This window comes from Balearica regulorum, chromosome 7, assembly GCF_011004875.1.
Source record: "Balearica regulorum gibbericeps isolate bBalReg1 chromosome 7, bBalReg1.pri, whole genome shotgun sequence".
Classification (NCBI taxonomy): Eukaryota; Metazoa; Chordata; class Aves; order Gruiformes; family Gruidae; genus Balearica; species Balearica regulorum.
In genome coordinates this window covers 17,120,953-17,133,335 of record NC_046190.1, presented here as the reverse complement: position 1 = coordinate 17,133,335, position 12,383 = coordinate 17,120,953, and the positions used below count along the sequence as shown (strand labels likewise).

The 12,383-nt window shown below is 35.4% G+C and overlaps 1 protein-coding gene across 3 annotated transcripts in view; it reads left to right on the top strand.

Annotated features, from left to right (window-relative positions):
* Positions 1-9,226, top strand: part of LOC104642603 (heparan sulfate glucosamine 3-O-sulfotransferase 1) — a 61,654-nt gene extending 52,428 nt beyond the window's left edge. For all 3 annotated transcript variants that reach the window (XM_075757515.1, XM_075757516.1, XM_075757517.1), the window contains 2 exons: positions 5,361-7,982; positions 9,163-9,226. In XM_075757515.1, the coding sequence (XP_075613630.1) occupies positions 5,480-6,409 (930 nt within the window). In that variant the 5' untranslated portion in view covers positions 5,361-5,479 and the 3' untranslated portion in view covers positions 6,410-7,982; positions 9,163-9,226. The remainder of the gene's footprint in view (positions 1-5,360; positions 7,983-9,162) is intronic.
* The last annotated feature ends 3,157 nt before the right edge of the window (positions 9,227-12,383 follow it).

The window sequence follows — 12,383 nt, the reverse complement described above, 5'->3', positions numbered from 1 at the left end:
CTGTATATAGATACTTTACACTGGCATAACTGGCATTACAGTATGATTTTATTTTTAAAAGTTCCTGAAACATTTCACCTTATATAAACTTTGGTTGTGAATACAGTTAGTCTGCTATAGCTTTTTGTATTGTCAGCTTTAGAGATGTTCTTAATTATAGAGATATAATTGAGCTGTTACAAATTTGTGTGCCAGTAAGCCTTAAAATGTTTGCATTGTACTCGGCGGCTGATCTCTGTGATGGGATGAGTTGATATCTAATAAGAGTGAGCAGGGAAAGCAGTACACTTTTTAAAATCCAAATATATTTTTTAAAATCAAGACAAAAATTGGTGCTTTGTTATACTTGTTCTGACCACCTCCCCTTTTAGTTTTCAGTAGCAAACAGGAATATTTCTGCACAAAACCTTGAAACAACAAAATCCTGAGTTTGGACTTTGTTTCACTTTGGAGGGGGATGGGGGCGGGGGGGGGGGGAGAGAAACTGCCGTATTCCACAAAATACTCAAATCTTACACTGAACCATTGAGGAATCTCTTTGATTTTCAGTTCAGCATGTAACCAAGTATAAGTTACCATAAGAGATGTGAGTGGCTGCCATGAAATGGCACAAAGTTGGAATTGGAAGGGGAATTGGAAGCCCTGGGGTTTTTGTTCTTGGTTGGACTATAAACTTGTTATATGACCTGGAGCAGATCACATTAACCCTGGCTTTCCAAAGCATTTGCACTCCTGAACTGGATCTATAGGTTGGTCAGTTGAAATTTCCTGTAAGGTGAGAATGGTGCCTTAATAGGGTGCAGACAGTTCATTAACACAAAGGCTGTGAAATTCTCCAATGAAAAGCATTACAGCCAGTGAGAAGTATTATTAGGAATTAATAATATTATAAATTACTAATAATAATATAGTTAGGTTTACCCTCTGATGTTGTACTTGCCTGAAGCAAGATAAATCACAGGCCGCTTAGAAGGTTTTTTTACAATAGAGTGCAGCAGTTAAGGGTCTTTAGAACATTTCTGCAATATTAAAATGATTTTTCAGCCAGCATATTAGCTTCTGCAGTCTAGTCTAAGGTTTTGAAAAAGTAAAACAAACAAAAGCCAAAGGTGTTATTTACTTAATTAGTCCTCTCTGCAGCATGAATTTCTTTCTGAAGTTCATTTCTCCTTAATAAGTATCATATCTGTTGATGTTCCTTATGTTACTAAGCAACACCAACACTAACAAATAATAGGGAAAAAAACATGTAATAAGGCACTATAATTCTGATGATGTATCATGGGGTTAATTTCTTAGGAATACTCTGAGATTCAAAGAGTGTGCAGTGCAGCAGTGTAATATTGTTTTCATTATAAAAAAGCAGTTAATATCTTCTAAAAATTGCATTTAATTGCATAAAGGCAAAAAAGCAACACAAAAATTATTCAAATAACATTCCAATTATATTTGATAAATCATCTTTAAAACCTTTACATTTATGTAGCAATTATAACCTAACCACAGGATCTAACATCTTAGAGCTTCATCAAAATCAAATATCTTAGGCTGAAGTTGGAATGTTGTTCTGATGGAATTACTCCCAAAGGCAATTTTGATCTATTTAGGCACCAGTTTTACAGCACATTCTGAATTCGATTATTTCTGGTAGTATTTCCTGGGTAAGGTTTTTTCCTAGCAATGACTCTAAGAAATTTCCCCTCTATAAAACAACTAATTAATTGCAAACTGGTTAAACTAACATAATTGTTTTCAAAAATGCTACTCATACTTTGGTACATAGAAAATGCATACTCTCTTCTGTTACTTGCTTTTTAAGTGTGTTTTATAGAGAACAGCTGATTTCAGACTGTAATTTAAACAGACTCTCACTCATCACATGTGAACCTGAGAATATTTTGGAACACCAATCTTTCCTTAGTTCTAAGTATGAATTTCTCATTCAGGTTCCAGGCTTCTTTGAATGACAGTATTCACACCTGATCCTTACGTGCGTGAAACCAGATAACTATCAGATAATTAGGGATAAAACGATATTAGTGTGTTGGGTTTAAAGTGAATTTGAGCATTTTTTCATCTATCACCAGATCTAGGAAGAACACACCTCTGTCTGTATTACTGCAGAGTCCCCAGTCTCAAATACTTTTGTATCTTCTTATACGCTGCTGTTAGTTTATTTCAGAGAAATTCCTTCTTTCTTCTCTCCCCTTCTATTTTCTGTTATTAACCTAGTAGCCTCAAGAATACTTCTCAAAAACTCTAAAAATAATTTTCTTTCTGGTTAAGTAAAATTGCCCAGCCTACTGCCATCACAGGTCTGGACAGCAGCTGTTTAGCCATATATTCCTACCTTGGAGAAGAGAGGAAGTATTTTCAAAACCATCTTATGCGTAGCTCTATCTTTACTCAGAATGGATGTTCTGGAACCTTGTGAATCACCAAAAAATTGGCTTGAAATTATTAAAGCAGAGTCACTGCCTACAAACATGCTTAACACTTGAAGGCCGGTATTTCAGGAGTCATCTGGGGTGTGATGCCTCAAATTGCATGGTCAATGTTGTACGTTCTATGAGAGCTTTTCAAATCCAACATTAGCTGTCATTATAGCAGAATGCATTTTGATTCCTCAGCAGCACTAATTTCCCAAACTTGCCATCCAAAAGAGCTGCCATTCTGAAAAATGTAACTACAAATGGTTTTGGTATAAACATATCTGTTCTTCTGTCCTGTACTTGCCATGCTTGCATTCCCTGCTCTTCAGAACTTTAAATAGAACTTCCATGTGAAGTTCTTAGTAAAAAAACCTGTGACCTTTAAAATGAAAGTTCCTTTCAGGTTTGTAAAGGAGAACAATATTTTCTCCAGTCTCTGATTACAAAGCAAATTTGTAATTGGACTTTTCCAATATTTAATAAGTGTATGCTCACACACTACCTGGTTGAAGCTCTGCTCTTTTTGAAGAAGCAGTTGCCCTTTAGGTCTTGCTTGGACATAACAGGGAATGCTCTCCACAGATTTACTCACTAAAGGTCATAAGGAGTTTTTTAAATGGCAATTTTAGGGTTAATATTTGCTATCTATCTGTGAGTTTAGAGCTCATTCAGGCTAACAAGTTTCATTCCCTAGATATCCAAGAAGGTGAAGTAGGTTTTAATAAGATTTAGAAAATACATTTAATGAATCTGCTACATTGCCTAGACTATTATTATCAAAAATGTTCTTATGTTAAGTGTTTAAGCCTGTATAGTAACCCTGTCATGGTTTTACCCTGGCCAGCAACTGAGCACCACACAGCCACTTCCTGATTCCCCTCACAGTGGGATGAGGGAGAGAATCGGAAGAGTAAGAGTGAGAAAACTCGTGAGTTGAGATAAAAACAATTCAACAGGTAAAGCAAAAGCCATGCACGCAAGCAAAGCAAGACAAGGAATTCATTCCCCACTTCCCATGGGCAGGCAGGTGTTCAGCCATCTCCAGGAAAGCAGGGCTCCATCACACCTAATGGTGACTTGGGAAGACAAACACCATCACTCCGAACATCCCTCCCTTCCTTCTTCTTCCCCCAGCTCCTTATATGCTGAGCATGATGTCATATAGTATAGAATATCCCTTTGGTCAGCTGGGGTCAGCTGTCCTGGCTGTGTCCCCTCCCAACTCCTTGTGCACCCCCAGCTACTCACTGGTGGGCTGGTGTGAGGAGCAGCAAAGGCCTTGGCTCTGTGTAAGCACTGCTCAGCAATAACGAAAACATCCCTGTGTTATCAGCACTGTTTTCAGCACAAACCCAAACCAGAGCCCCATACCAGCTGCTGTGAAGAAAGTTAACTCTACCCATCCCAACCCAGCACAAAGCCTCAAAGTAAACAATTTTTAAATAGAAATGCTGAGTGCTTCTCAGAGCCATGACAAATGGGAATTGGCTGTTTTCTAAGGTTGTTTCTAACAGGCAAAGTACTGTGACCAATATATTCAGAAAAAGAAAGAGACTGGCAGTGGAACTGAAGAAAGAGCTAAAGTTGTAGTATTTCTGAAACTATTTTAAAATATGAGCCATAATTCAAATAGATGCCAAAAACAGTTATTGTTTTTAAATTCACTTCTGCTTCACTGTATGAAGTACCTTGTTTCCACATTCTACATTGAAAACAGAACAAGTTAAAGATATTGATCTATCCTACAAATCTTAAAATGTTATAATTGCTCAGAAATGGGATGAAGTCCAAGAATCTTCTCCATGAGGATTTGTCCTGTAAGATTTTCAGACATAGAAACAGGCAATCCAAGCATGGTGGCTTGAATGGAGGTGTTGCATTGATCTGAACTTACCACTGCTACTGTGATGGCAGATGTTAACAATCTGTTTCAAATAATATATACAAGAGTTACCCAAGAGATTTCAAATGTTAGCAACATAGTTACACTGACATTTTCTTTCACTTAATGTGCACATACCCGCAAGCCTAAAGGTTTTTTCCAAACATTCACCACTTCCTTAAAATGATTGTATGCTATGTGGATTAAGAAAAAGAAGGTATCCAGCTCCAACCAGACTTCCTTCTCTGCAAAAGTTTTAGGTGCCCAGAAAGCATCTAGGTATCTCTTATACAGAGTTTTGGAGGAACTGCAGAATATTATTTGAAGACTTGATTTTGCCAAGATTTTCCCAACACTTAAGTGACTATGCTTCACAGCACCTGGATAGTTGCAAAGATTCCACCCAGTCTCATCTATTTTTTCCACACTGATCCAACTCAGACGCTTAACTCTTGCTTTGCCACACTGTTAATTTTCTGCTCTAAAGGGTTCCAATTCAAAAATATTGCCTATATCTGTGCTTTGTTTTCTGTGTCTAAGTTTTAAAAAGATTTTTTTTTGTCTCATCCATAGCTCACTGGAAACCAAATGGATGCAACGCCATGCAGTGCTATTATTTAGATTAGGATATACTATTCTAGCAGTGAATTTGGGGAAAGGCATTGACATTCAAAAATGCTTTGGAATTATTATTATTAATATCATATTGGGTATGGTATATATGGCAAGAGAGGCATATGGTATGTATGGAAGAGAACTATGGAAATCAAATAATGGTCAGGAATTTAAAATCAGGTAAACAATCCTAATGTGCTTAGAGGAACTAAAAGCTGTTGAAGGATTAGTATCCATCATTGGTCACCTATGGCTAAGGAAAAAAATCACATGGTTGGTTTTTTTTGTTCTGAAATAAAGTCAGGGAAAACAAATAGCTTTGGTCTAAGTTTTCTGTTTTGATCAGATTAGATTTGTGAATTAAATTATGAGTTGAATTTCCAACTGGTGATGGGTTTAGAAATACTGATTTGTCTTATTTTATTTTGTAGATGCTTCAGAAACTTGCTGTGTGTTTACCACGAGTTCTGCCAAGCAACTCAAGAGGGGACTTACCTACTCTTTCATTAGTCAAGCATAACATTATCTTGAACTAATTATTCCTCTCCACATGGCCTTCCTACTAGTGTCAGCTTATCTTCTGCTGACTTATGCTCAGGGTGCTCCTGTTGAGAATGGGGCACTGTTGGAAACACTGAAGTCACAAGTAGGATTATTCAGCAATAAAAGTGAACACTATTCAGCACAGGTGAGACCTCCTGGCACAAGCCGGCAAATACCTCAGACAATCATCATAGGAGTTCGTAAAGGAGGGACAAGGGCTTTGCTGGAAATGTTGGATATTCATCCTAATATTGTGGTTGCAGCTACAGAAGTCCACTTCTTTGACTGGGATGAAAATTATGTGAAAGGAATAGACTGGTATAGAAGTCTGATGCCATTTTCTTATGGAAATCAAATTACAATTGAGAAAACACCAGGCTATTTTACATCACCACAGGCTCCAGAAAGAATTCATGACATGAATAGCTCCATTAAACTGCTGCTCATTCTAAGAGATCCCACTGAGAGAGTTATATCTGATTATACTCAAGTATATTACAACAGAGTAGAAAGTCACAAGCCTGTTCAGCTTTTTGAAGATATTGTTATTAAGAATGGAGCACTTAATACCAAATACAAAGCTATTCAGAGAAGTCTATATGATGTTCATATGGAAAAGTGGCTTAAGCATTTCAGTCTGGATCAGATTCACATCGTGGATGGCAATACTCTAATCAAGGACCCTCTTCCTGAACTACAAAAAGTTGAAAGATTTCTGAATCTTCCTTCCCGAATTATGTCTTCTAATTTTTATTTTAACCAAACCAAGGGATTCTACTGCATTAGAAGTGATGGAAGGGAGAGATGTTTACATGAATCCAAAGGGCGTCCCCATCCTCTTGTTAACAACACTGTTTTAGAACAACTGTATTCTTACTTCAGAGAGCACAATGCAAAATTTTACAGAATGGTTAATCATTCCTTTGACTGGCATTAATGCATTTGGAATCAACGTTTCTTAAAAAGGGCCTGAAACAAACTGATTCAGACATATCTTTCTAAACTGTAGAGATTCGTATTATGAGGACCTATCATACTGGTTATATGCTTCATTGGAATAACACATCTGATAACTCATGGAAATGGTACCCTTTCTGTTGGGAAAAAATAAGTTTCACGTATTTGTATGATTACTATGAGTCATTTTCTGATCTTCTTTCTCTCATCATGCATTAACATGCAAATACATTAACTTCAGCAGACTTATTTCAGATATGTACCTGTTACAAGATTTGTGCTGGTTTGGAAAAATTACTGCATCTAACAGTGTAAAAAATGTAAATATTTGAAATGGTACTATTCTAACTGTTCTGTATTTTTTGTTGTAAATATTTTTTATATCACGCACAATGATAGAGGCGTTGATTTCTAGAATTTTTCATACAATAAGTTCAATTGTATGTTAAAACAGGGGCATATATAGTGGCTCCAATAAATAATTCATCCTCTGTTAATATGCCAAAGTTCTGAATCAATTAATAATAAAAGGAATCTATTTCACCTGTGATTTGACTAGGTGAACTAGAAGCTCCCTGTCTGTATATCATTACTATTAAACCATACTCTTCCTATCTTGGGTTTGAAAAAAAAAAAAATTTCCAAACAAATATCAACTGTTTGAAGAAGCTTTAAGTGTGAGTTCTGAATGTAAAGAAATTAAAATATCCCAGGCAACCTCAATTTATACTGTTATTCTGTACACTAAAAAAAAAAAAAAAAAAAGCAAAAAAGCTATTAATAGCAGCAACTGTACAAATATTTGATTATATAAATTATATCACTTTGCTCTTGAATGGAAAAGCTTTTCATTAGTACTAGCATATTAATCATGTCTGTATTCTGTGACTAGTTATTCTATTGCTCTCCTGGCTTTAGTTTACATATCTCCATTGGCACATTGATTCTTGTTTAAAAAAATATTTGCTTGCCCTCCAAAGCATGGAGTATTTTTATTTTGTCATTTCTAATGCAGGTCATGGGATGTTCTCAAAGTTAAAATAACATCTTGTTATACTGTATATCTCAGACACAGTGTTCAATATGCTAAGTATGACATACTCAGATTATATATATAAAACCCACACCCATCTACACCCCTGCATTACAAATTTTTTTGTATTTTTTGTTTGACGGTATTGTGCTGGTGTGTTCTCCTATTTTCATGTAAACATTTTATTATATATCAATACCAAAGAAGCAAATCAACTTGAAATGTTAAATATGGTGCCAGATAGAACTACAGATGCAGATGTGCTTGTCTGAAATTGTACCTTGCAATCCAGACACTCTGGTGCCCCCTCGGTAGAAGCATTCATTAGGTGCATTCCTCTTCAAGCTGCTCAGGACACTGAGAGCTGTAGCTGTGTGGGCCCACTCTGAGGATCACAGCATCAAACTCCACCTAAGCCTGGTGAGGATCCTGAATCTGTGTCCTGTCTAAGCCACTGCTCAGCCTATAGGAGTTTATGTTCCTAATGTGGGATTCAGTCTTCCACTTCACAGGATAAAAGGTATGTATTGCAGCACTCTTTTTTAGGCTTCTCCTACTTTATGAGGGGGCTACTTAGATGTTAGGCAGGTAGCAGTATTCCACTGAAGCTTGACAGAATCAGACCCAGCCAGATTATGTGGAAATAGCCTTCATCAAATATTCCCTCAATAAATGTAAAATGCTAAAAATAGTATAATAAATCTTATTCTTTAGCTCTTCTGCTGCTTGTATGTGTATATATGAGAGAAAATTATATTTATTTATTTGTCATTAGCATATAGTTAACCTCTGAAGTAATCTTTCTGAAGTATGACTGTTTACTACATTTCTGATTTCTACAGATGGCCCAAATTGTCATTTACTTCTTCCACCTTTTCTGAGATTGTGGCTTCTTAACCATCAATATTGATCAGATCTGGGCACTACTCAGAAGTATAAAGTTGATCTGAACCAGGTGTGGAAATATGAATGCATTTCTTTCAAATTAGCCAAAGAACAGGACATTCACACTGGTATTATACCATCTTTACAAGGACATTGGATAGGCAAACTAATAATTACAGTTGTGTAGTCTAACAACACATTCTTTGTCATTCAAGTAAAACATTAACCCAGAAAAATTCTGAACTCTGAATCAGCAGAGTGATTTTATATTGGACCAACACTTTGTATTTTGTGGGCATAACATTTTTATCTGATAACAGAACCCCCAAATCCAGGTTCACTACAGTGTTTAACATAGCCTGTTCTTTCTGACCAGTGCAATCTCAGTGATAAAACTCATTCAGTCCACTAATTTCAGAAATACAGTATTGAAGGTAGCAACATACCAGCAGTTTATGCCACAGATTGTAGTTTTTCTTTCAGCATTGCTTTCTGTTTCTTATACATTCCAAAAATGTCCACAGTCATCTTGTTTTGCTTTTTTTTCAGTGATGATTCCATTTAATAGTATTGAATAAGAATAAGGTTGTGTTGATTATTTTTTGGTTTGGTTTTTGGTTTTGGTTTTTTTTTTTTGTTTTTTTTTTTTTTTTTTTTAAGAAGCTAATTTGAAAACAATGTATACTTTAACAAAGGTTTCGGGTAGTTGCCAGTAATGGAAGAGTTCACATGGTTATGTGTCACTTTCAATTTCATAGGCTTCCAAGAAAAATAAAGAAAAAAATTCTAATGTCTTTCTATATTTATGCTTGCAGGCATCAAGTCTTTCTCTTTCTTCTCTGAAGTTTACAGCTAATCTTTAAATGAGTTGAATGCAGGAACACCAGTTGGCAGAGGCTGTATGCATCTTTGAAAATGTGGGTCCCTTTCTGGAATTTACATTTCAAGGAGAGCTGATCTGTATGGATTACTGATGCATATATCTACTTGATTTGTTAGCACTCTTCATTCCTGCTCAGCATTTTTGGAAAGGACAGAGTTGATGGAATGAATTCAACGATCATTTTAGAGTTTACTAATACCAGAAGAAATCTATTATGCATAGTATAATTTGGGTGAGGGAGTAGCTGGTTTGGTTTGGTTTTGCATAAACCAAGATTCTCATCTGAACTTTTGTTTTGGTAAACAGTCTACAAAGATGCAACTTAATCTCTGCATAACAGAATTCAATAAATATGGTAGATTATAATTTAACATTACAAACTGTTTCAATCAGGTTCTCATTTTGTGGTCTGAAAAATATTATCTCATGCAGTCCTGACCTTCTCCATTCTTACTGTCTTCAAAAGAGAACACTCCTTCCTTCAGCCTCTGGAGGGGGATCAGATTAACTTAGTAGACGATCCACTGAGTCATACTTTAGTAATACTGAAATAAAAAGTACTCAGTTTTTGGCACTTGGAATTCAAAACTAGTCAAATTATAAAAAGAACTGGAGGCTCACCATCATTTTAAAGATGTCATTAACAAGACAGTTCTCAATTTAAGAAATTACAAATATCTCTTAAGAATTTCCACAATTGATAGCAAACCATAAGCTATTCTTCTCCAAATTGGTTATCAAAGGACTTTCATCTCATTATCTGATACTCAAGAGGTGTTTGCAGAAATAAATTTCATGTGGGAATGTTGCTTAACGAGATAATGCAGTTTTTTCAAAGGTTGCTGAGAGCATCTGAAACAGATGATATAGTCCTATGTAAGACTACTACAGAGTTTATGATGATTTGAGCAGCTCTTTGATGTTGTTTTGCATTCCACAAATATTAAGCTTTCATTAAGTACTGTTCCTTTCCTTTTTTAGATAAAATTCCATAGTTATAGTTGCTTTGATCTCATATCACTGAGAATTAGCAATATCAAGCAACTGCAGCTGTAACAGGATCAGTTTAGCCTTTGCCAGAATAAACAGCACACTCACACTTAATACCTAGATGAGTCTAGTAGTAGTTGTGTTTTTTTTTTTTTTTATACAGGCTATATATATTAGCTATAGTACAGAAAGAAAAAGCATTGGGAGACTTAAGAGCTAGGTTTATGCCCCCAAAAGTGCAAAACTTTAAACATTACTTAACTAATGAGAAGAAAGCAAAGACGTTCCTCTATTGCATTCACCCCCATTATTTTACCAGGAAGAGGGCTGGATTTTTGTATTGTATCCTTTGTATCTAGCTGCTCAAAGGCCTTGGGCTGACTTCTGCTCTTTCTTGCACAGCTTAGCCCTGACAGAGCATTTACAGTTCCTCTTAAAGAATGCCTGTAAGAGCAGAGATGTTTGTAAGATCATACATACCTTACATACCTGTAAGAGCAGAGGCAATATTGTGGAGAACTTTACAGAGGGCATACACTTGCATGTTGCTACACAACATCAACTCCTTCAGTGTCTTTTTAATACAAAGCCAATAGATAATCCTATAAAATGCATTGAAGAAAGATTAGATTGACTACTCTAGGGAAACGCATCCACATACAGTTTTCAATCCTCGTGCACATTTCAAGAGCGCATTCAAAAAGAAATTTTAAAATTGGGTTGCTTCCAACAAGTCTGACTGCTTATTGCCTTCATCAGTTCAGATCCTTTGATGATTTGGACAACAAATTTAATATTGTCATAATCATTAAATTTTTTTGTTTAATCTATGTGGTTAAAACCAAAAGTACTGGTTATTACTTTGCTTTCTGGGACTGCAGTTAAAAAAAAAAAAAAAAAAGAAAAAAAGAAAAAAGAGAGACACCCCCACCAATACCTTGATTCACAGTAGGAGTTGCACAATAACAACACTCACTCACAATAACATTTCCTTGCAGAGACAGGAACATTTAAATTATTTAAGATTAGATGAAGATGGGCAACCTAGTCTAGTGGAGGGTGTCCCTGCCCGTGGCAGGGGGGTTGGAACTAGATCTTTGAGGTCCCTTCCAACCCAAACCATTCTATGGTAATGCTCCTGTAGATTATTATTTTCTATACTTGTGGATTTGACCCTTCATTTCCTTCAAAAGCTTGAATTTTATTGTAAAAATCGACACATTGGAATTAAAATCAGTAATAATTTGCTTAGCATATTAGTCATTACCAGCAATTAACAGCCAATATTTATTTACTAGCCAAATAATTTCCACTTCAATTATTTCAAGTTTTAATGTGGCTTACTAAATTGTTTTGCTATTTTACAAACAAATTTAAAAGTTAGAACCAACAGTAGATAAAAATCCTCTGTGGTATCATTCTGTGATTATAGAGGAATTGTCATGTCTTTAAGGTTAATTAACAGTGACATGACCTTACCACAATTCCTGAAAAATTATTGGAAGACAAGATACTAACAGAACTGCAAAGTATAAATAAGTATTTGAAGTTGAATCTGCTACTTAGAGAAAATACAACAGATTAAAACCAGACTGACATAAATCATACTTTCCTGTTAAAACAGATGTGATTTAAAACATATGGTATCTCATGTATTAGCCCAGGTAACAAGTACTATGAAGTCTACTTTCTGATGCAAAATGGTCTTACACTTTTATGTTGTATGTTCCTTTAGTCCCGTTACAAAAATCTCTCAGTGTTTAAAGAAAAACATTTTAATGTTAAGTCTTCGTCAGTGGTACAGTTTTTCTGTCAAAGGACATTTTTCTGGTTTTGTATTGTTTCCTCTGAGATAAAAAGCCGGTGTGACTCACACTACAAAAGAAGTAGAGAGTTATCATACCAGAATTAAGACTATTACTACTGTTTATTACAGTTCTCAGAGAAGAACATTTTTATATAGGGACTGATAATAGTTTAACAAACTCTGTATTTTCTCTCACTTCATTAGATAATACAACTATGTTCTAGTTTTTCTTATTCTGAAGAATGTTACTTTAAACTCTTACATTGTTTCTCTAAAGCACTGACTTACATATCTAAATCAGATGACAGTAACAAAAGGGAAGCACAGGTAATTAAGAATCCATTCCCTTTGTCACT